The 24,045-nt window shown below is 41.0% G+C and overlaps 1 protein-coding gene across 1 annotated transcript in view; it reads right to left on the minus strand.

Moving 5' to 3' along the window:
• PKP2 (plakophilin 2) overlaps positions 1-19,705 on the minus strand; it is a 46,281-nt gene extending 26,576 nt beyond the window's left edge. Inside the window, exons 1-4 of the mRNA XM_086467696.1 lie at positions 19,489-19,705; positions 11,601-11,713; positions 8,331-9,025; positions 2,419-2,557 (exon numbers count right to left, since the gene is read on the minus strand). Of these exons, the coding sequence (XP_086323822.1) occupies positions 2,419-2,557; positions 8,331-9,025; positions 11,601-11,713; positions 19,489-19,705 (1,164 nt within the window). The remainder of the gene's footprint in view (positions 1-2,418; positions 2,558-8,330; positions 9,026-11,600; positions 11,714-19,488) is intronic.
• Between the last annotated feature and the right edge of the window lie 4,340 nt (positions 19,706-24,045).

Below are 24,045 nucleotides of genomic sequence, written 5' to 3' on the forward strand. Positions count from 1 at the left end.
TGTAGGCCATTAAACATTGTAAGCTAGTTAACTACTGAACCACCCACATTTAACAAAGACTACTCTTTAGTGTCTAATTCTTTAGAAAATGAGGTTCGGGCCCCAAATGAATGAAGAATTAAGATGATGTTACTTTACAGCAGCTGTACAGAAACAAATAGTTTCCAAGTTCTACATGTGGCGAACGATGAACCCCATATGAGCTGCGATGTGGCATAAGCAAGCCTTGGCTCATTTAGGAACGAGTTTACTGTGGAAAATACCTTACATTTATGTACAATTGAGGATGGTTTCCTCCAGCATCTCAAAATGCCATATGGTTTTGTGGACAAACTCATCCTTGTGTAGAATCAACAGCATGTGAAAGCAATCTGATACAACCGTTTTGACTACTCCAGAGTTTAATGATAAAAAGAATTCAATATGACCGACAGGTGTTGGCAACATGAAGAAATGAAATGTAACAAACCCTTTTGCCCTTCGTGCCCTGGCAAGCTATGCTGCCTGCCTGCCCTTCCTTTGATTCTTTTGTACAAAAGACACAGTTTCTTGCTACTGCACTGCTGACCTGATTCCCCCCGCATTCATTCAGCAATCATCAGGATGCTAGCAGAATGAAATACAGAAATACTTATCTTGAGGTAGAGTGGAGCATAGAGCATGCTGAAGGCACATCAACCTATTTTATTACAGTAGATAAGCCCTTTTGACACCAATACCGTAGCTGGTTGTTTTTTTAAACATTTATGCAGGCTTTCTGTTGGTAATCTTAAGGGATTTATAGCTCTCGTAAAAGAAGTGGTGCTATTTTGACCTAATGTGCAGAGGATAATTTACAAAAGCTATTGATTGGTCTTTTTAAATTTTCATCAGTAGACAAAATTCACCAAAATACTGTAAGACCACAAGTTCACAAGAAAACAAAAAGCCACTAGACCCACAGACTATCAAGTATCAGGGAACAAAGCATCGGAAGACAAAGGAAAGGAATGCAGACTGAAAAGGTAAAAAAGGGAAACTGGACAATGCCAATGTGAACAAGTCTGATGGACACCAAACAAAAAAAGTCAGCTAGGATATGTGGGATAGACAGGAAAATAGAAGAAGCCTTCAGACTGACTGCTCTAATTTGAACTCTTTTAGTCATCCATTTGTTTTTCCGGGAAGCTGCCTGACAGGGTTTTGTATAACAAACCACCTTCAAACATTCAATTCTGAAGCTCTATCCTCAGACTGAAGTTAAGGCTGCTAATTGTACTGGTGTTTTTTTCCAAAACAGACTTTGATCTACTGTGAAGCAAGTTAAAACTACCAAAGGACAGAGCGATGTTTGGCTGTCACTGAACTGGATTGCGGATACATGAACATGGAGTTAAGGCTTAGACTCCGTATGAATAATACCGAGCATATTACAAACCAAGGCAGATGTAAGAAATTTTTTTTAAATGGTTGACATAAACAACCACCTTATACATTAATGTACAGAACTGTTCAGCCAGAGAGCCGTAATTGTGTTCAATAGTGAAATTTAAAGAAAAGAATATTTTTAATATTCCCTTTCAAAAAACTTCTAAGAGACTTAACAAGTCTCTTGTACAAGACTTAACAAATTTGGTTAATTCAATCAACGTATTAATGCACTTGTGCAGTCCCAGCAAGCCCTTCCCAGCTGGGCTAATCCATACATTGTATTAACGTATTTGTGCAGTCTTAGCAAACCCTGAAGTTTGGATATATTTGTACTGTACTCCCAGAGTCTTTCTTCTTTTCTGGGATATTTCTGTACCAACGGTGTAAGCACGTCACTCAAAAATGAGAGACAGAAGCAACTGACAAAAAGTTCAGACTCTATGACTTACAAACGCTGAAAGAACTGTGTTCATTTGGCCTGAAAAAGAGCAAACTAAGTGGGTATACACTTAGCAGCCTTAACATGTATGAAAAATCATTAGCAAGGGAACAGAAAAATAGATGTTTCTCTCCATATCCATCAAGACAGGATAGAAACTAATCAACTCAGTTTGCAAAAGGGAGATTTAAGTTATACTTTAGGAACAACTGGTAAGGGTAGTAAAGCTTTTTGACTGCCTGCAGGAGCTTGTGGGATCCTAATCAATGGGATTTTTTATAAGTTGGTTATAAACATCTGTAATTACAGATGGTTTGGGTGAATTCTTACCATACATTTCTGTGTCTCCTATATGAACTGCTAAAGGCCAAATTTTTGCTAGTATAGATCACTGCCATTCAATGGATTTTAAAGAATCTGCCACAAAAAGCATTGGCATATTACTGAAAATAGTCATCATCAGTATTCTACAAGGTTTCTTTGAGTGTCTTTTTTTTTCCAAGTTGGCACACAGTATAGAAAGTTATTTGCTCTACCCTACTGTAAATGGTATAAAAATATTTACTTACTTTTCTTCTGGCATCTGCTTTCTGGAAGCACTCATGCTGTATGAAAGTCACTGCAGCAAGAATCCTAGGTGTGGATTGTGTATTTTCACTCTTCAGTATGCTCACTGCACGCTCCAGAGTCATGTCCCCTTCTGGGCTCCTTAAAAGTACAGACAGGAAACATAGTGAAGCAAGATTGCAGAAAATTTATCATTGAGCCTGTGACATTTCTTGTAATACTGTAATTTTTGTATTTTTCATGTGACTTTAGATTTTCTTAGAAAATTATTCCCTTTCCAGTAGCAGAAAATATTATAAAAGCTTTAAGAGATACTAATCTTTTCCAACCAAAATGATTCTTAGATTCTATGATAATATTCTGGGGAAAGAGAAAATGATAAATGGAAGTGTTGCAACAATGAGAGGTTCTGGAGAAAGCAAGTCATGGTTCATGTTATAAAAACAAAATGGAAACATCAGTGGATGAAGGACTAAGATCCAAAAAAGGCCATAGCCAAATTAGATTGTTGTGTACTGATCATGAAGATACCTTGATGTTTTTCTCAGTAATGTGATGATGCTTTTTTGTATTTGTTTTCATGACTTTCTTCAGTCTCTCGGTTCCCAGACTACACACATGCAGGGCTCAGTACCTGCTTTTTTCAAGCTTATGGAAGTTGTTCTAGTTTGAAATAGAGGGGCAAAGCATTTTTTCAGGTGGGACAAAATAAAAACACCACTGATTAAATCGAGTATGTACATTGCCTGTGGTAGGATTAAAAAATGCATGGCTATTTTCCTCCCAACTTCCCGAATGGAACATAAACCAATTCATGGCACAATTGGGTGCATTAGCTCTGGGACATGTGGTTATGTTCCCCAGCCTTTTTATCTACTTTTTGTTTCAAATACTCTCCACCTAGAGAAAAAAGAGGTATTAAATGTTTTTTAAAAACCAAATAATTTTGTAGAACCAGATCCCAGGCTGGCCAGACAGGGACAAGAGGCCAGTTTGTGAACCACAGTGAAACAAGTAGTCATTGGCAATAACTCCCTACTTCAGAGCTACCAGAATCAGAATGGTTCACTTGCAATCACCACAGTAACTGCATCTAAAATTAGAATTTTTGACACAATTACCTTTTATGTTAAAATAGGTACCTGGGAAATTGAAATTTTGTTTGTTTGTTTGTTTTTTCTTTTAACTAAGCAGAAATATTAAATAATAAACAATGTTCAAAAAAGTGAAATACGAGATGTTTTGATACTGAGAAAAGAAACATTTCTAAAGCACGTGTTTGTGGACTGCACCAGGAGTCACTCGGTTCTTCAGCTCTGAGACTGTCTCAGTAATGGACTGGCAGGAGCGAAAGAGCCTGGAAGTCCAGGCTTGCCCGGAATGGGCTGCCAAGGAGCAAGGTAGGCAAACCAAGCAGAAATCAGGCAGATTTCTCACAGGGAATCTTGCTACATGTGCATTGAAATCCAACTCTTTACCCTAAAATATTTTTGATAAACTCATGAGCTCTGAGACAAAAATGGATTTTGTTGAAACTTTTCTTGCCAGCTACATTGTAAATTAGCATCTGCTGCTTGCTTTTATAAGGCAAAAGACTTTTAGTATGGCTGCAAGACAGCGAAGAAATGAAGAACAATTTTGATGCGCCCGTTGCAAATGAAATTATATTCCTATACCCTGAGGTTTCCACCTGTCTTTGTATTTCCCTTTGGTATAAAGCATGTTATTTCTTGTCTTCTCCCCTCCTCTGAGTTAGCGTTTTGAGCAAATACGCTGCATCTATAGGTGCTGAGGCACGCTTGTGCAAGACAAAGACGAAACAAAGGCGACAGTGTGTTGAGGATGTCAATGGAGAGGCTGAATCAAAGTGAAATTGGACAGATCTCTGGCTAGTATCTCTAGTGCCCCGGGCTCTGGTCTGGCAATGCTTCAGCTTCCAGATTTTCAGAGTTTACTTCATGCTGGATTTGAAACAAAGTAGCTACTGAGTTACTGTAAGTTGCAAATTGGATGTACTGATCAGAAACCTACACAAAGATCTTGAACAACGAGCAGTGGGAAAAAAGCCAGATCGTCTTTCTTCTTACTCTCTTCTAAGTGGAACAGAAAAACAGACTTTTCAAGCTTGGCTTTTAGTCGGGTTTCTTAAATCAACAAGGGCTTTGTGACCATGTTATATATGTGCACGTGTGAGCATGGCTGCCTGCCTGTTAGTCACTGCAAGAACTTTGGAGCCCTTCAACCAAATTCAGTCACTGTCTACAGACTGGCAGACATCTCTGATGTATTAAATCGTGAGTAATTTCAGTGCCTAACAGCAGAGAAGGACTCTACCCATGCACTTTCCAAGGTCAAGATTGCTGCATGAGCTGATCCCTCACAGACCACCAGAGAATCCATGTGGGAACTCAGCCCCAGGGCGCCAAGGATGTCCCAGAGTAGTAAAGGTCCATCAGCAGTCACTGCCAGGCTGAGACAAACACATGTATAGCCAGAGACCAAATTTCTTAGTTCTGGGTGTGTAGATCTGCATTGACACTGACAGCACCCCACCAGAGTTATCTATTCATGGCTGATCCTCTTTCATGGCTGATCCTCCTTCCAGTGCAACAGCCAAAATCTTTCTCTCCTGTGGTGCACTGCCATACTAGGATTGCTCTTCATTGGATAAAAACAACATTCACTACTGTTTTATCTAACAGTAATAAAGGCTGCAATATAATCTTTGACCCTCAATGGTATTCATAAAGTTGTGGCACCCTAACTCTTGTTAAAAGAGAATGCGATGCAATGATTCTATCCTGCCCTCAAAAATTTACAGGCAAACTCAATAGCCATGTGGCTGATTAGCATGTGTAATGACAACAAACACATGGACATTCAGGCAATGGTTGTTAAACAGAACAATGATTTGACAAGTTCTGACTTCACCTTAACTGCCAGAATATAACATTTTTGAGACACTGTGTTGCCTAATCATTTTGTGAGAGTTCTCAGCACATTTGGAGGTCAGATTTTGTAAGCAGGTGACAGCTTCAGGTTGAATCTCTCTCTTTCCTAAGGCCATGATATAAGGATGTTTTTAACTGCTTCACTTTACCAGAAGATATAGTTATCTGTATATGCTGATTTTTCTACTTTGACTTCACAGCATGAGCTAATTCTTGTACAGAAAGTTTGAAAATGCTTTTATACACACTTCAAATACTATACACAGCTAGTATACTACTTCTCTTTAACCTTACACAAGTATTTTACGTCCTCTTAATTAACCTTGGAAAGACTGAAATTGTGATTTGCTTAAAAAGGTACAAATTTCTGGAAAAATCAAATTACTCAGAAAACTGGCTTATCTTTTTTTCCACCTTCCGTTATCAAGGAGGCAACAGGTAAGTGAGCAATATATCAGATAATGCAACTTTAAAACCCAAAAGAATGGGACATTACGAGAAATGTAAAGTCTCTACTATCTTCTTAAACTGAGAAGTCTTGTGAGAAGAAAATATTTTACTACCGGTAGAATGACAGACTTAAGTGAAAGATCTCTGATTTGACAGCAGTGTATACCCCAAAGCAAAATGTTGTCTACTGTGTTTTAAATACTTAATTCTACATTAAAGCATGCAATAGCTAGATATGGATGAACCAGCATGTACTACAACCAAAATAGGACTTCTGCATCAAACCCTTCCAGTGGTGAGAATTACAAGGGGAGTTATTAAATGTGTATTTTAGATGTCTGAAAGTGGTAATAATGTGGATGCCATACACATGTTATTACATAATCATGTGTAACGAATAGTGACTTCAGTCAGCTAAAATGGCTATAGTTTCTTCCTCATAATTTAGGAATCTAGTGGCAAAAAATCTCTCGCGGAATTCTATCTTACATGCTGCTTTTGACAAGCCTCTTCACTAATACAAGCTATTATATTTTACAGAGACTTTTTAAAACACTGGGTAGAATAAAGAGCTCCTCACTCCCCCAAAAACCTGTGAACACAGAATATTTGAAAATCTAAACAAGATATGTACAAGTAAATTAAATAGAAGTACTGAGATAAATGAAATCTGCAAAAGGAACTTCAGAGGCTTTCACAGCACTTCCATTTGTTTTCCTCTGTAATTTCCAGCAAAAGCTGAACTTAAAAACTGGCACTTAAGGAATTATGCTGTCAAAAAGATTTCCATTAGGTCACAAATGTTCCACCTGAGGTCAGCACGGTCTCAAGCAAACCACTTCCACAATGTCTGAAGATAGATGTTTACATCTGCAGGTATGAAAAACAATTTCGTTGATGTTTGTGCAGGCAGACAACCAGACTCCAGTGTCTGCATCTGCAAAAGAAGAACCAAAATTGCTCCTACACAAAATGAAATATCAAAATTGCTGCTTGTGTCTCAGAAATGCACTCAAGAATGTGCTTAAAGTTAAGTAAATGATTAAGTCAATGGGATATATGCCTGTTTGTAAATTATCTTACTGAGAACCAAAGTCCTCCCAGGTATCTATTTTCAACATTGCTACTCCCAAATCTTTAGCTGTTGTGAGCTCTCAGCTGTTTTTTCTGGACTCACTTGCTATAAAGACTGAATACTTAAGAGTCACATCATTGACAGCACATCTCTTAGCTCCTGCATCAGCCAGAGGTGAAAATTTCAATCCAGTTCAGATACGGGTACAATATCATATATGTTTGTAAACCCAGTTATAACATACAACATGTAGTTGACAGCAGAAAATACCTGATATATACCTGATACATATAAATATATCTGATAAATACCTGATACATAGCAGTGACATCAGACGATGCCTCATCTCACACAGTAGCAAGTTTAGAAAAAGAAGAAAGATGGCCTTCAGAAAAATGAACAGCTACACAGTTATGGAAAAAGAGACATTCCTTAATAACACTGTTGTAAATCACACCATGATTAACTTACATAAGAAACCTTGGGATCCTGTTTGGATTATGAAACAATAACAGAAACCACAGTAAACAGTGCAAGTAACCATCTCCTGTTTACCAAGTGGTTTGTTCTGTCCATCAAACCTTAAGAGCTCTGGAAACACTCAGAATTATTCTAAAATGAAAAAAATATTCACTCCTGAGGGGAATTTCAGAACGGATAATTTTTCTTCTTTGAAAACGGAACCTTTTTTAGACATGCTGAAATCTTCTGTGGAAGGGAATTTCGGGGGGGGGGGGGGGGCGGGAAGTAATTCTGAAAAAAAGAAACTAATGCTTCTAAGATTTTAAACCATTTTCCTGAAGTCTGGGGGCAGCTTTGGAAACTTCTGCCACGGAGCTAACAGGGCTTCAAATTAAGAGCGTCCTCAGAGCATGTAGCATCTCACGGTAACGAGAAGCTCTGGGGTCTGGAGATTCAGGTGGTGAATGGGATGGAAGGTGCTACACAGCTAAGAGAAATCTCTGCCTGTGTTTTAACTGAAATTTATCAAAACTAAAAAGTTTCATTGAAACCATGAAGGATTTTTAACTTGAAATTGTCAATCCGCCAAAAGCTGCTTCACTGGTAGATTTCTGATCTATTCTTGTGAGAATCAGTGCTGAAATCATCTGGTCTCTTAGGAGCACAAAATTTGCCACTACATTGCTCAGTGACTACTTCATGTCTCCTTATAACATTAATTTAACCCTTTGCAAACCTGAGGAGGTGTAGACCCTGCAGTATGTACCTATATATACATTTTTTTCTCTTTTTCCTCTGTTGCATTGGAAGTGGATTTTTAAAAGCCAACCTACTTTTGGCATCCTCTGCACTGACATTTCATACATTGTGTTGGCTGCTGAACCATAAGCTGTTGGTTTCTTTTCTCTTTTTAAACAAACAGGTTCCTTTCAGCTGTGACACCCCAGAACGAAAGCAGGTCCTGCATTGTGCTTACCCTAGCTGAGATCCATTGATGGTGACTTGTTCACTCTGCAGGAAACCATTTCTTCCTGCTGCTGCCATGGCAGCTGTCAATGGCATCCTCTTCCCATCTGTTTCTGCAGTGACACTGGTTACTGAAGCTGGCTGAGAAGGTTCCCTCCTGGTCTGTGTGTTTCTGAGAGTAGTTTGGTACCAGCTGGACCTTAAAGATTGCCTGTTCTGAGACCCCAAATGGGTAGCAATTGGTGATCTCACTTGTCCCATCGCGCTGCCTGAGGTCAGGTAGTTCTCTTTCTCCAAAAGGTTGGTCATACTGCGACTGTTGCCTGCTTGATGGTACAGAGGTACAGTGGGGCTGGGGTAGACACCATCAAGGATGGCATCATTAACTGCCCCCATGTGGGAGAGTCTCTTAAAAGAGCGTCCCCTGTTCACTGAATCACGAAGAGTGTAACCAACAATCTCAGACCGAGCATATCTTGGTGGGACCGTCCCAATGGATCTCCTGCTATCTCCATGCCTCATGGAGAATCCAGCTGAAATCCCTCTGTCATAGCGAAAATCATTGGACACATACGCCAGTCTTTCAGGATTTCGTTGTGGTGAAACCTCTAGTCTCTTCAGGGGCTGCCTTTGAGCTCTCTCTTCCATTGTCTTGTAAGCAATCTGTGTCCCCCAGCCATTTGTATAAGAGGTTGGTGAGGCCACCTGTTCAAGGGTGCATAAAAGAACAGGAGTCACAGTTAAGATCACAGCATTTAGGATTAATAGCAAAGAAATAAAACGAAAAAAGTAACGATAAAAATTCTAAGGTGTGCTATCAGTATCAGAAAACAAAATCTGAACATCACCAAACTAGTGTATTAAACGGGGTTCTGCAACACTTCTTTGTATCTGCCTAACAAAGGTAGGAAAATGTAAGCTCTAAATATTAGGAGACAAAGTCTAAGCATTTAGTCTTCTGTCATTAACTAAAATAGGTGTGTCGGTCAATCACACTTGATAGCAAACAGTCTGCTTATTAATGGAGATTTTAGTTTCAGTTTGAAACTCCTTGGGGATTAACACCCACATCTGCTACTAAAATTAAATTCCAGGCTGTCCAACAGACAGAAGAAAACTAATCAGTCAGATATTAAAATATTATACTAAAGTGTATGCATATGCTATTAACCTTATTAACATAAGGCTATTTAGCCCTCCTGTTCACTTTGTGGTAGGATCTAGTAAAAAGAGACAGTCTCTTCCCTGTTTGTCTAACCTCTTAAAAATTAAGGACACTACATAACATTCCAGGGTAACCAAAATGACCATTTCACCATCTCAATGTTTTCCCTAACTCCACAGTTGCAATTTAAGATGTTTTTACTTTTCCTGTCACCAACAGGCAGGGACAGTAACGGATCATCATCTTGCTTTTTAATTTTCTCTTTTCTAAACTCAACAAACCCAATTCCTTCAACCTTTCTTTGTAGGATGTGTCTTCAAGATTCTTACTGTTTAGGTGCCACATGGGGCCTCTCCAATTTTTCTACCTTTTTCTTAGGCTCTATGTTGGACATCATACTCTGTTCCAGACCTTCCAGAACTAAATCAACTCGGGACACTACCTGGCCTTGAAATAGAGGAGTCATGGGCCAATTTTTTTAAAATCAGTAAGCATAGTGGCATCCAGCCATAAATCAAAGCCCCATATATTCCATTTCCATGTTTATTAAAGTTTTGTAACATTAAAGGTATTTTTTAAGGTAATGTAAGAAGCTTACACAAGTTATTAATTGAAGGGACAGTGCTTAGCAGATAGTTGCCAGACTGAAATCCCTTAATTTCACTGTTGAGTGAGTTACTGAGTGTGATAACTGACAAAAGGAGTAAAGGTTGCTGAAACTAGTAGGCTAAGGCAAGGATCATTGGATATATCTGTTTATTCTACAGAAGCTATGCAAGGATACCTCTATCTTTTGTTTGGGGATAAGGAAATTAATGCTTTTGTGAAATACTAGACCTTGTGGCTTTTTCTGGCTTTCACAGAGGACAAAGTCTTTCTCTCTCTTTTTTTTTTTTTTTTGTTCCCTTTAAAAATCTTTTTTCCCCTCCATGCTTGGAAAACTGTAGTATTTTCTTATGGTTCCTATGTTACCTTCAGTTTTCCTCTTGATGCTCTCTTCTAGAAAGAAGGCATTCACATCAAATATTATGGACTGGATGATAGGTGAGTACAGAGGATAGGAGGACAGAGAAGGAAATGTATTTAAATGGTTCTAACTCTCCCTGTACACAGCTGGAGCTGCTTCATTAACCGGCCAGAAGCTGGGCTATTTCCTTTAATAACAATAAGCATTCTTGAGTAATCTAAAATTAAGAAAGAATTGGCCCCTCCTTATACAGTTCTTTATTAAATAAATATTTCTGTTCTCAAGCTGAATTGCTTTCAGTTTACTGACGTTGATCATGCAGTAGCATTGCTCTTGAGCTAGGTGTCGATTTTCAAGTCATATGGTTGCTCCCTCAAATAGGTTCATACCAGTTATAAGCTGTATCACAAAGTCTGCAGAAAACTGATTATTAATCTTAGCATTTAGGTCATGAACCCAAGAAAAGTTGGTCAAAATAACAAGTGAATCTATGATTACACAGTTTAGAAACACCCATTGTATTGCAAGGACTGTACTGCTGAAATTCTTCTAATGCTAAAACAGGTTACAAAAGAATTGTTTTAAATGAGAAGGAACACTCTACCTGTCCTCGTGAAGCTAAAGCAATCTGTTTTCCTGTGGTTTTGGATGCTTAATTCCCTAACATCTTTCACCACATTCCCAGCTCCTACCTATGTCATTTGTTACTCCGTGGGATTGCTGGACTTCCTCTAGCGACCTCCAACTGTTCAGCTGGGTGAGTGGCAGCAAGTGCTGACTGACCTGCTGCCTGGTGGGATGGATAAAGATCTGACTTGTCACAGCCTTTACTTTAGTGCCGTGTTAATACGGTTTTTCGTTTCCTACCCTGATGCCAATTCTCACAAAACCAACAGGCTTGAAAAAGCCTGTCCATATGACCGAGTTGAATTTAGCCACTGGGCTCAACAGTCACTGGAAAGGGGGGAAAACGTTAACAGATCTCAGTTGTAAAAACCTCATTTTCTAGAAATCAGGCTTTAATAAGCAAACAAGCAAGCAAGCAAACCTTGAAACACCATCTACATGCTATTATTTGTGGTAACAAAATGTATAAACTATGCATGTTATATTATCCTTATTTCTATTACTTGTCTCCTCTTCCTCACCTGGTTTGACTGGAAATATGAGAAACCATAGGGAGTTCTTGGTGCAAAATCATTTTCAGTAATCCCCATGTTATAGACACGCTCTGGAACACTGGATGCACGGTGCAAACTGCCTGTAAACAAACACTAATATTAGTAAGATTTTAACAAAACATGATTTTGTTATAAAGGATGATTTACAGTACTAGGGAAATGTCCCAGTCTGCACTGCCATTCATATATATAAGCTGAGAATCAGACAGGGAAATGATGGAAAGAAGTTTGCATTTGGTGTATCATATTCAAAACGTGGCTAAGCAAAGCTTTCGCGAGGATATAATTTATTTTTTCAGTTTCCTATTTATTTTACTTAAGACGTATTTTTAACTTTTAGAAGTCTGGTTGTTCATGCAGCTATTTAAAGAAAAACGTTTTAACAAAGCAAGCTGATATCCCAGATAAAGACAGATGATTAAGTATAGAGCAATATTATCTCTGAACAGCTACTAACAGGTTACTATTTTCCACTGTAACCACTTTGAATATGTATGCATGGTTTACATAAGAGGCTGACTATAACATGCACAGTACACAAGAAATTAAAATATTGCAGCTGTAGATTGCAGATGAGAAACATGGGTTGATGTGTATACCTCTGTTACTGTGCACCCTGGAGATGCAATTTTCACAATGTACCGCTGTAAACAAACAGCTTACACTGAGTATAGACTGTTTATTTCATAGTTGTCTACCTCAACTCTGGTGCTTCTCCTCCCTCAGGTGCTAGTTTAACGATAATATGTTGGAGCAACTAATGCTTCACTACTCTTGGTGCTTCACCCAAAGAGCATGAAGAGTCCACGAACAAATTTTATGGCTTATGGAGGGATGTGGCATATGATGCTGTAAAGTAGGGCTGTTTAATAACACTTCAAACCTGCACCTGAAAGGTTCACTAATCCTACAAATAATGTAGAACACCCACAGTGTATCTGCTCTGATTCTTTTTTTTTTCATGACACAGTTTTTAAAATAAAACAGTGCATTGTGATTATTTCTTTCACTAAAACCACATTATTATTTTAATTAAAACCAAAGCTTCAGGCTGTTTCTTTTTCACTGATACAATGCATTGTCAAAGAAAAAATGCTTCTATTAAGAAAATTTTTTAAAGCAACAGATACTCCTGAAATAATTATTCATGAGATTCCTGTGTTACTATGAGAATCTGCATATAGGAATATAAATAACACAGACAGGTTTAAAGAGGTGAAACAGAAGTTGAAAGCATGATATACCTCAAACCAGTCATAAATGGGGCCAGTGTGTGGTGCAGAAGTTTAGGCTGAACAGGTAGCAGTGGTCAATAAAGAAGTTAATTGGCCATGAATTTTCAAAATAGCAGATATTACCTAAGATACTACAGAAAAGAAATCTAAAGAACTGATCATTAACTTGGTCAAACTGCTGAAGTCTCCACTTCCGAAAACAGTAGGAGTCATATGCCCATGGGAATTCGGGTGCCAAACACATGCAGGCAAGCACCTGCTGGGATATTTTAAAGCACCTGCTGCGTGCGTGCGTGCGTGCCAAATAGCTGGGGTTTCAGTTCGCGCAGTTAGATGCTGGGCTTCATTAGGTGCACATGAGTAACCCTAGGAACTTCAGTACACCTGTATCTTTGATCCTTAGTGTCCATAGTTAGTAAAAGGCTCTATCAGGATGAAAATAAAGAAGAGACTCACATAACAAGAATAATTCATGAATGATGCTCACTAGCACATAGCTACCTGGGTAAGTCCAAATATGTGTAGAATATAATACAGTATAATACAATACAATATAACAGCACACTGCAATAATTTGGGGCCTAATTCAATCACACTATGCAGTTACTTTGCTTATTTAATCATACTTTCCAATTCTTTCATTTTGGCCATGCGAGACGGATTTAAACATGTATTAGGAGATCTGCTAAGATGCATTCATGGTAACTTTGCGTCATGAGAGTGGAATGATGCAGCTTGGTCAAACTCATGATTTGGATTGTAGTAATTCCTTCGTGACATTACAAGGTTACCATAGCCCAAGGGTTACCCAAGTACATGAGAAAGCGTAAGAGGAAACTGTGTTTTTATACTGCAAAAAAATCCTGTTGATGTACAATGACATCAAAAATCTTCAAATTCATATAAATCTCTCATTTGTGTGATATAATTCCCATATTGATGTACTATTTTAGGTGCCTGATAAGACTCTCGTCTTAGCCTATTGCCTGTGCCTGTTTTTTAAAGATTCACTTTATTCATTCTTGCATATTAAAGTACTTTCATATAACAACTCTTTAAATAAAAACACATATACATTTCTGTTTCTTTACAGTTAGTATTTTTTGTCCAGTTTACTTTACTTAGTGAGAAATTACTCTCATTTGTTTATCTACCTAGGGCATAAAGATCCTTTGAGCAAGTAATTTCTGCACATTTTAGGTAACTCTAAACTCCCTGTGTTTACTAAACAAATTTTAAATATGAGGATAAATTAAAAACAACAAGGCTGTATGTGAACTAGTTGAGGACAAATTACATATCTAACAGTTCCTTCTTTGCAAAAGAAAAATAAAGTCAATCAGAAATTGTAACACTCAGTTAACTATCTTCAAGTAGTCCTCCTTTTTTAACCTCCAGTCTCCCTCTGAAACTACCCATCACCAAACGTTTTTCCGCTTCAGAGAATCACAGTATATGTTAGCTTATGGAATTTCCCTTTGCATTTACAGCATCTCTTGCTTGTTCTTACATCAATAAACTATTTTGCCAGCATTCTACCTGTAGACTTATTAGGTAGACTTAAAATGGATGTCTTTTTACTGTGTGCTGTTTACTTGTGCCAAAAGCACAAGTTAAAGGAAAAAGTGGTAACTGAAATGCTGTGTCTTTCCATTAGTTATGAGATGCAGAACAGGTGATCTGATCAAAACTTGTCTCTGCCCGCAAGGCTTCCTTCAGCTTATTTTCACCATACTACAAAAACCTACGTGTCTTTCTCACCTCTCAGATTTGCTCAGTATTACATATATTCAGAAACCACTAGGCAGTCCTTATACACTCAGTGCACTGGCTTAAAAAAAATAAAGAAACAAAAAGCCATGATTTTTTTTTTTTTTTTAATTTATATCATGGGTTCATTTACTATTAGGATTAATATTTTCTAACTGTGATTATCAGTGTTTTAAGTCTCACAAAAAGTCTCCCTTCAGAAAACATGCGTATGATTCAGTTACCCATCCATAGGGGACAAATGCTACTTGAGAGGCCATAGGGTACTACAATTGATTTCCAGCAGCCTGTCAAGAAAATGATGGGTTTCCACAGGCCCTGTGTTATGTCTCTCAACCCATGAGGATATTCTGGAAAACTCAGGCATCTCAGACAGCATCAGACACTCATGAGTGGGCAAGTGAGTGGAACGATTTATCACAGTCTCCCCTGTCCCCTGTCAGTATGAGCTAAAGCAGCGCAGGAACGCTTTGGATGTGGTCAGTGGAGAAGGAAAACTAAACCCCTTTGCTCTTCTCCATGCCTAGAATAAAAGCTGCACAAAAGTCACTTGATAACTGCAACAGTTACGACAAATTTTGAGACCCGAGAAAGTAATTCCACTATCAGGAGGGAGACTGTAGAGGTGACAGAGCAAAAATCCCATCTGTCTTCACAGAGGCTCTTCTCAAGGCCCCTTTGTTCACCTGGATGTGACAGGTCCAACATCTCCAGAGGCCTTGAAGTTCCTCCCCAGCAATCACTGCTTATGGCTGCAGACAGATCAATCTCCTGTTTGCTTGGCTTTCAAAAACAATGACAAGAGGCGTCTCTAAGATATATGATATTTGAAAAAGACAATTATCGTCCATTAAGGAGTTAGGTGTATCAAATTCCCCTTAAATCAAGTACAGTGTTAACTCTCAGTTGTGAGTCTTTTTCAGCATTTTGTATTTGAATGGTTACCATGAAAGCCAAATTTTGGATTTAAACGCCCCACTGGAGGCATCGACATAGCTGTACCCTGTACGCAGAAGTCTCTTAAGGACCGTGATATTTTCATGCATCCTGAGTGCCCTCCTGCTGAGTATCCACTGTCCACTCTTGCTCAGGGCAGGTGGGTGATTATGTCCTCAACACAGACTCCTAAGTGTTCCTGGACTGTCACCTTTTAATCCCTTTTCATACTCCACCAGTCACAATGGACTGAGATGGCGACATTTAAGAATGGCATATCAAAAACTTCACTGAATCACTTCACCTAGAGATCAAAGCACCTTCATTTTGATCAATTTCCTTCATCACTCTGCCAGCACATGCCTGGTCCCCAAGGAGTTTTTCTAACATTTTTTACTTTGTGCTGGTCAGTACATTTACACAAGTGCTCAAATTTAAGAAAAAGGTTCCTTCTGGCTCATGAAGCAGAGGTGAGGAAATTAATGAAACCAACAAAAAGTGGAAGTCACCAACAAGGAATTTTTTCTACTTCCTTTTCCCACAAAAATATAAACAGAAAATCACTACAAAGAAGTTAACATGGTCAGAATTCTGCAAAATAGAAGGCTAAGGAGAGAAAACTCACCCAAACCCCTAAAAGCAAGTTTAAACAAAAAATACTACTAAGAATTTTACAAATGAAGAAACGTGACGAATAAATAAGGCTCTGATTGTAACTGTCCTGTATCTTATGCTGTCAATTTGGAAATCACGTAAGGTTAAACTCTGGTTTTTATAAACACACTGGGTTTATAAAACTCTGTGTTAGAGAAAGAATCTGTATACAGACAGCAGTTCATCAGGCCGTTTAGTTTTGTATGATATATTAACCAATTCTGCCCTTACTTTTTACAATGGAACTGATAAGGACGTACAGGATGTACAGGAAAGTAAACTTTAATCCAGGGATTATACCAAAGAAAGAGAAATATCACAAATGAATTTAAAAAGCCAATCAAAACCCAAATGGAACAAGATCAGAGGCAAGCGGACTCATAAAAAGAAGGAAGTTTAATAGACTCCTAAAGTGTACATAAAATAATCAGTAATGCTGCATCATATGCGAGCTGAAAAACACCAGTCATTAAGGTATATGATTCTGAATGACATTTTCCTTTGATAAGGCTGAACCATCTACCGTTCTGTTTCCACCCTTAAATAGCATTCAGAAATTTGATACTGCTGTTTTAGTTGTTCAAAATTTTTAAGGGCAGCGTAATCTTTAATTTATAAGGTTCAGCAACCGATGAACTGGAAAAATTGCAGCTGTTGTTTAAACTACTGCTCGAAAAACCATTAGCAATGCTTGACAATGTCTTGAAAAGAGTTGAGGCAGTATGTAACTCCAATCATTTGGCAGCCAGTGGAACCCTCAAATCTGAGGATTATCTGAATTTCTATTATAAAAAAGAAATACACCTCCGGGGGGGGGGGGGGGGGGGGGGGGGAGGGGAAGGTCATGAAACAGCAGCAAAGAATATGGGGGCAGGAGGCAAAGAGACATTTTTCCATTTAAAGGTAAAGCTGAAGACTGAAGCAGACACCTTTAATTTGAAACTCTAAAGAGCAATTATTGTACCTATCAGAATACTTCATGCAGCTTCAAAGCCTCCAGTACAGTCAGTGGAAAATGGGTGTGCACAGATGATACTGGGCAAGACCTTTACTACCACTGATTTTTCATACCCAGTGGTTATGTGCTTGGCTAATTTTAGGCATGTATGTGAATACTCTGGTTAGGTACGTGCTACGTACCTTGCCGAACAGTCTGAAATACTCCTACAGATAGGACAGTTATATCACAGGGGCCTGCTCCAGCTCCTTCTAAATCTTTGTATTGTCTTCCCTGCAACTGCAAACAATATGGCACCCCTGGTGAATGTAACCAGAAAACTGTTTTAATTCAGAGAAAGTGAGTTTTTTGCATGTAAAAGAGTACATGTTTTTCAAAAGTACCCTCCATCTAAGAATTCAAATGTTTGTCAAAGCAAGTCTATCTAGAAAGCACATTGGGATACACATGCATATATATGTGTACTTTCCAGGAAAGTCAACATGTTAAGAGCATGATAGGCATTTGATTCACATTATATGCAAGATATAGATAGCTATACATGTGTGTGATATATATTACATATATGTGTATATATACATACATGGAATACTTTCCAGTTCCATTTATTTTTTCTGAGTTTTGCAGTGGAACTAAAAATGTATGGTGAGTTGGACACAAGAATACACTTGAAAGAAGTTTGTTTAATGCATGAACAATACATGCAACAGGCATGTCATTTGCACTCCTGATCCTGAAGCTTAAAAGTTTTCGTGTCTCAGAAATGCAAAGGGCTCAAATACTTGACCTTTAGGAAAAAAAGCAAACCAAGACAACTACACTCAAATCCATCAGGTCTGTTAATGTATCCCAGAGAAGTCAAGATTAATTAGGAGGACAGGAATCTTCTCTTCATAGTGCTTTCTGCATGGTTTAGAGACATGATCTCAGGTTCATGACACCATATCATTTATTAACTATTGCTTAAAAAGCTTTTTCCAGGCTCTCTGTTGAGAGAAAAAGAAATTAAGTTACTGTAAAAGTGTTTAGAAACCTTACTCAAATGACAGCAGCCAAGCTAAGGACTTGCTTGTGCAGCTGCACATTGCACAGCTGTGTGTACCTGTTTATGAGATTTGTGTATCTGATTTTCCTGAGCAGAGTATGTTCGTGTCTGCATTGTATGCACTTTTTGCCATGAGGCATTTTTTAGATAGAAGCCACATGAAGTACAAGGAAACATTCCTCTGCCTGACAAGACAGATGAGTGAAGTATAGTCATAAATTTAAAGACCTTCGGCTCACAGCTTTTTGCAAATGAAAGGTGACAGCTTCTTTAAAGACAACTAAGCAACAGGGTATGCAGCCTGTAAGTCAGTCATATCTTCCTACTTAAAAACAGGATTAAAGTTTTCACGGTAAGGGTTGCTTTCTTTTTTTTTTTTTTTTTTTTTTTTAACTTACTTTGAAAACACCACATTTCTTTGCCATTACTAGTTACGACTAAACCACTCTAGCAGCTTACCTTGCCTGTAACCCTCAGCACCTGACAAAGTCACCCTGTGGGGTGACTGATGCTGCAGTCGGACCCTGGCTGGGGCAAAAGAGACTACAGCGTGGGCCTTACTGACAGATCCGGCCTTCTGGCTATAGGATCTTAGAAGCAAGGATCAACTGACGTCAATTTGTACCATGCACATCAAAGAACAGGGTAAACAATGTCTGGTAGCATTATCGTTCCGTGTTTCCCATTCACACCTTTTCTAGAGTTACTTTTCCAAACCTCCTTTTACTTTTTTATTTTTAATTTTATTTCGAGGTGAAACAAGGAAAAACATTTCCTACGTTTCTTCCCATTTTATCTCGCAAACAGGGCCGGTGGGTAAAGCTAAAGTAGTAAAATAAGCACAGTTAAGCAGCCGCTGGATTAGGAGAATTTTGGCTCCATTCTTCCCTCGGTCGTGGTGAAGCGGGCACAGCCTGCGCCGCTCGCCCAAGTTACGGCGGTTGGGAGGGAAATTCTGACTCACTGGGGTGGCCAAAAAAGAAAGGGAAGAGGCGACAGACCCACGGTTTTCTGTCAGAGCCGGTAAAGACCAAGGACGGGCACGGCAGCTGCCCGAGCAGCCCGCACCGCCCAGGGCCGAGGAAGCCGCGGGCACGGCTGCGGCCGCCCGGGGCCAGCTCGGGTCCCACCCCGGGGCCGGCGCCCCGAAGCCCCTTCCCCTGCTCCCGCCGCCGCCGCCGCCGAAACCGCCACCGCCAGCCACCAGACGGCACCGAGGGGCGCGGGGCCGGGGCCGGGGCCCGGGCGGGCACTCACCGTTGTGCAGAGAGCCCCGGCTCTTCCTGGCCAGCGTCTGCTGGACCTGCCGGTGGATCCGCAGCGCCTTCTCCTCCCCGGCCCGGCCGCCCGAGAGCTTGAGCCTGGCCTCGGAGGGCAGCGCCAGGCTGGAGCTGTCCAGCTCCCCCAGGATCTGCTGGCCCAGCACGGTGCGGATGTAGCCCTGCTCGGCGGCGGCGGGGCCGCGGACGGCCATGGGCACAGCCGGGCGCCGCTCCGCTCCGCGCCGACAACCTGTTGCGCCGCCGCTACCGCCTCCTCCCCAGCGCCGGGGCTCAGCCGCCGAGGGCCGGGCCGGGCCGGGCCGCGCCCAACGCCCAGCACCGCCCCGGCCCCCGCCCCGCCCCGCCCGCCGCGCCCGCCGCTCAGGTGCCAGGCACGGCCCGCGCCTCCGCCCCGCTCTGCCCGCCGCGGCCGCCCGGGGCAGGGCCAGGCCGGGACGGGCCGCCCACTCCCCTCCGTTTTCCCGTCCCCTCCCCTTCCCGCCGGGGTGAAGGGTCCGGCGCAGCGGCCTTCCCCGGTCCGGGTCAGCCCAGCCCTCTCCAGCGGGGCGCGGCCGCCGCCGCCCGGCCCCGTCCTCCCCGAGCGGCAGCGAGACACGGCCCGGCCGGCAGCGCGACGGGGCGGCCCGGGGAGCAGGGCCTGAGGGGCCAGGGCCGGGGGCGCTGTGCTGCCTTGGCCCGCACCCACCGGGAGACCGGGTCGCTGTGGCACACGCACCCCCCGCGGGAGCAGACGTATGTAGATACACACCGTCGTCATGCATCGTCCCTTATAGGTGCTTTGCGTTATGTTACGTATTTTAGATGCTTCTGTATTTTACACATAGCTGCATTTCCTGTACATGTATGTAAGTTTCAACCCAAAGATGCGGAACTGCTTTAAATATAGTGGTCCCTGCTGTGAAGACCAAACGTTCAGGCGGGACTATGCTCGGGGGCTGTAGGGCTGCTGGTCTGGGAAGATTTCCTGCTCCCCGGGTTTGGGCTTTTTTTTTTTTTTCATGCTGTCCCGAGGGTTTGCAGAGAGATGAATTGAAGCCGCTTCCTGCCCGTTTCCTTGTGAGAGGTGGCGCGGGGATTGCGCAATTAAAGGCTGAAAAAACCCCGACTGGCTCTGCCCCTGCCAAGGTCGGTCCTGCCTAAGCGGTCATGAGTGGCTTCTTCCACACTGAAACACGGCCGAGCGTGAGCCGAAGGAAGGCTGAGGTTCTCACACTGTCTCAGGATACAGCCTGGAGCTGCTGTTTAAACAAGCACTCTGCTCACGGTGGGTTGAGAGGAGGAGGAAAAAGGGAACATACAATGTCTTGAGGAAACTGCAGTCCTTAGAAAAAGAAGTAGGTGATCCAGAGTTGCATGATTTAAAAAAAAAAAAAAAAAAGCCCAGCAAACTAAATGTGGGTGTTTTAACAGAAAGCTAATGTTTCTTAAAAGCAAGTTAATGTGGCTTTTAACTTCGTGTGTTGCTGTTTCAGAGTCATACTGGGGCTCAAAATGACCTGGTGTAGCTTGTTTTCTACCAGAACTTCAAGCAGCGGTGACGGTACAGGGAGGCTGGGGAGAAACTGGGGTGATCCTTGTCTTAGGGTATACCATAACATAAGAAAGTGGAGCACCTTCTTTATTCTCAGAAAACCCAGGATGGGGAGGAGCAACTGGCTCCATGCTGAGGAGCCCAGGATCCTTTTGCCGCTGATTTACTCTTTGTCTCTCTTCCATTTTTTTTTCTTTAAGAGGAGGAGGGAGCTCTGGCCTTTCTCATCACTTGGTCTGGCTAATGTCATCCCCTTTTGTTCTAATGTGGCATATCACAGAAGAGGTCACGTTGATGATATGTGAGAATAGTTTCACTGGTTAAGAGAAATGGAGTGACATACTCCTTCCTTACAGATGGTGAAAGGTTATGTATGGGAGCAGAAAGGTTGGAGATAAGCTGTGGGGTACCAGCTGAGAAAGAGGAGCTGGAATTTGTGGAGAGGGGGAAGTTAAGAGGTATGTGGCAGAACTACAGCGAGCAGGGGAAAAATGTAACAGGAAAGTGGAAGGATAAAAAAATAAAAGAATGGGCAGGATAGGGCAGGAAAAACAATGGGGAAGACACATCACAGCTAGGAAGGAATGTAAACTATGTTAGAAACTATGTTAGTCCCTTTTACTGCCATGCAGACAGTCACAAAAGCATTTTCAGTAAACAATAGATACTGCATTCTCCACACGTATGAGTGAGGACTACTGAGGAGATTAGAAAATAGTTTAAAAACCCACAAAACATTTCCTACCCTCCTCCTTTTCCCTGCCCTCTTCTCTATTCCAGAACTCTAGCACAAACGTGAATTCTGGATAGTGTTTATAGTTGAAACTGATTTGGTTTCACACATAAAATACACCTGAAATGGATTCAGGATTTAGAAAATACACTTGCAGCATGTGTCCTCGGAAACCTCTGACACTGTCTGTATGTTTACAAGCTCTTGGCATGTTGGCATTGCCTCTGTTGGAAGAAAAGTTAAATTTTTATTAACTTTTTGCAAGTATGTTAATTTATTTGTGCTTGTGAGATCCGTGGCAAAAGAAACGGCAGTTTGCTCTGGGCTTTAAAATCTTTAACGAGATTTCTGAGATAGATTTCTCTCCTTGTAACTAGGAATGCTGACTGGAAAGTTTGGGGGGGTTGGGGAGGAGGAGAAAGAGAAAGAATTTTGCCTGCACAGCAATTCAAACAATGCTTAGCCAAGATCTGAAATAGAAATGAATTGAGGCTTTTTCTTATCTGAAGAAAATATCGTAACTAATCATAACTGATTGCCCCATAAGTAGCAATTCCTTGAAGTTGACTTGTGTTGGATTAACACCTCTTCTTGACTGAAGTGCAAAAAACTCCCCAAGTCTATTGAGAAGGAAATATTTTACCAGTACAATTTGCAGATTCAAAGCAACATAGCTGGGATTATCCTTGAATGGATGGCACCTTGTGATGGATGATTTCTCATTAGATTTTTGAAAAATAGATTTAATTGTGGTGCATATAGTGACTAAGGGATGAGGAATCACCTACAAAAACATTTACTTTCTGTCCAGTGCCTGATGGGGTCAAACAGATCAGAAAAACAGACATTTCTTTATAAGACTTATTTCTTATTCTGACCGCTTGGCCTATTCTGATTCTCCATCAGAAGCCCCCACAAATAATACTTATATTAAAGTTGTGGTAGTTGGTACTTTCACTCTTCTTTCCCTTCCCCCCACCCCTCTTGCAGTGTTAGGACTTATGGAACAAGCTGGATTTGTACCCTGGAAACAGATTATTTTCATCTGCAGGAAACGGGTGTAAGTATGAGCATTGAGGTGTTCAGTGTGAAACAGCTGGACAACAAGGGCTTCATCTTAAATACACACAACGTTATTTCTATGTGTATGTCTAGGATCATAAGGAAAATCAAGTGCCTTTCTCTCAGGCTTTTGTTTTTGTTTTCTTTTTTATTTTGGATACCGTGGTTGAAGGTATAATATGCAAGTGCAGGTTAGTCAGGATTAGCCAGACTGTGCCTACATCTGTCCTTTTTGGTTTGGTTTGAGTCACCCCGCCGAGGGCAAGGAAACCAGTTCTTCCCCGTCCGTGAAACCCCTGGGAGGAGAGAGAAGCCACACTGCCACCGCGTGTTCCTTGCTGGAACGGCACTGCTCCCTGTCGCTGCTCCTAGGAAGGCAAAACTTGCAAAGCAGGCTTGGAGAGCATCCGGGAAGGAGTTAACTCCATGCTTAAAAATCTGAGATCGGTATTTTATTGCAATTTTATTTGTTACAGGAGATAGAACTGAAGTTTCCATCTGTCTTTTGCATCAGGCACTGATATCTTGTATTTTCTCACAGTAACATATCCGTATCTTCCATCCCAGAATCATTTTTGGAAGCAGAGAAACAGAAGATCATCTATTTTGTCCTGTAGGCTAATTTAAAGTAAAGATTCTTTTTTCAAAGCCACCTAGGGGAAAAGTGCTACTTTTGCATTGGTAAAATTAGTGTGATAGCAGTTCTCTGCCTGACAAGGATGTGGCAATAAAAGCAGTAACAGCCATGACTGGAGCTCTCTATCTGACTTAGATAGAGTTCAAGGGAGTGGCAAATTGCCTGAGGAAAGAAAACATACACCCCCACACTCCCACATACATACACAAGATGACAATGATCCTCACTGGAACATCACAAACCTTTATTCACTTTGATGAGGTGAGCGTGCAACTGCTGGTTCTGGAAATCCAGGCATAGCCTAAAGCTGACTAAACATCCTGACTTGAGAAATGTCATATCAAAACTGCCATATGGCCGTGAGCTTTGCTTTATGTCTCAAGAGAGCCAAGGGCTGCAGGAATTCAGGATGGTCCTGAAGCCACAGGTAACAGTGGCTCCTCAGGCATACGGCTTTTTTGTTGCGTAATAAGACAGGACTAACTTGCATCCTGACCTGGGTGATAAAGCAACGTTCATTACATTAGTCTTGCCTCAATTTGTTTCTTCCTGCAGCTGTAGGAGTTGG

Source organism: Leptosomus discolor, chromosome 1 (assembly GCF_034619465.1).
Source record: "Leptosomus discolor isolate bLepDis1 chromosome 1, bLepDis1.hap2, whole genome shotgun sequence".
Lineage (NCBI taxonomy): Eukaryota > Metazoa > Chordata > Aves > Leptosomiformes > Leptosomidae > Leptosomus > Leptosomus discolor.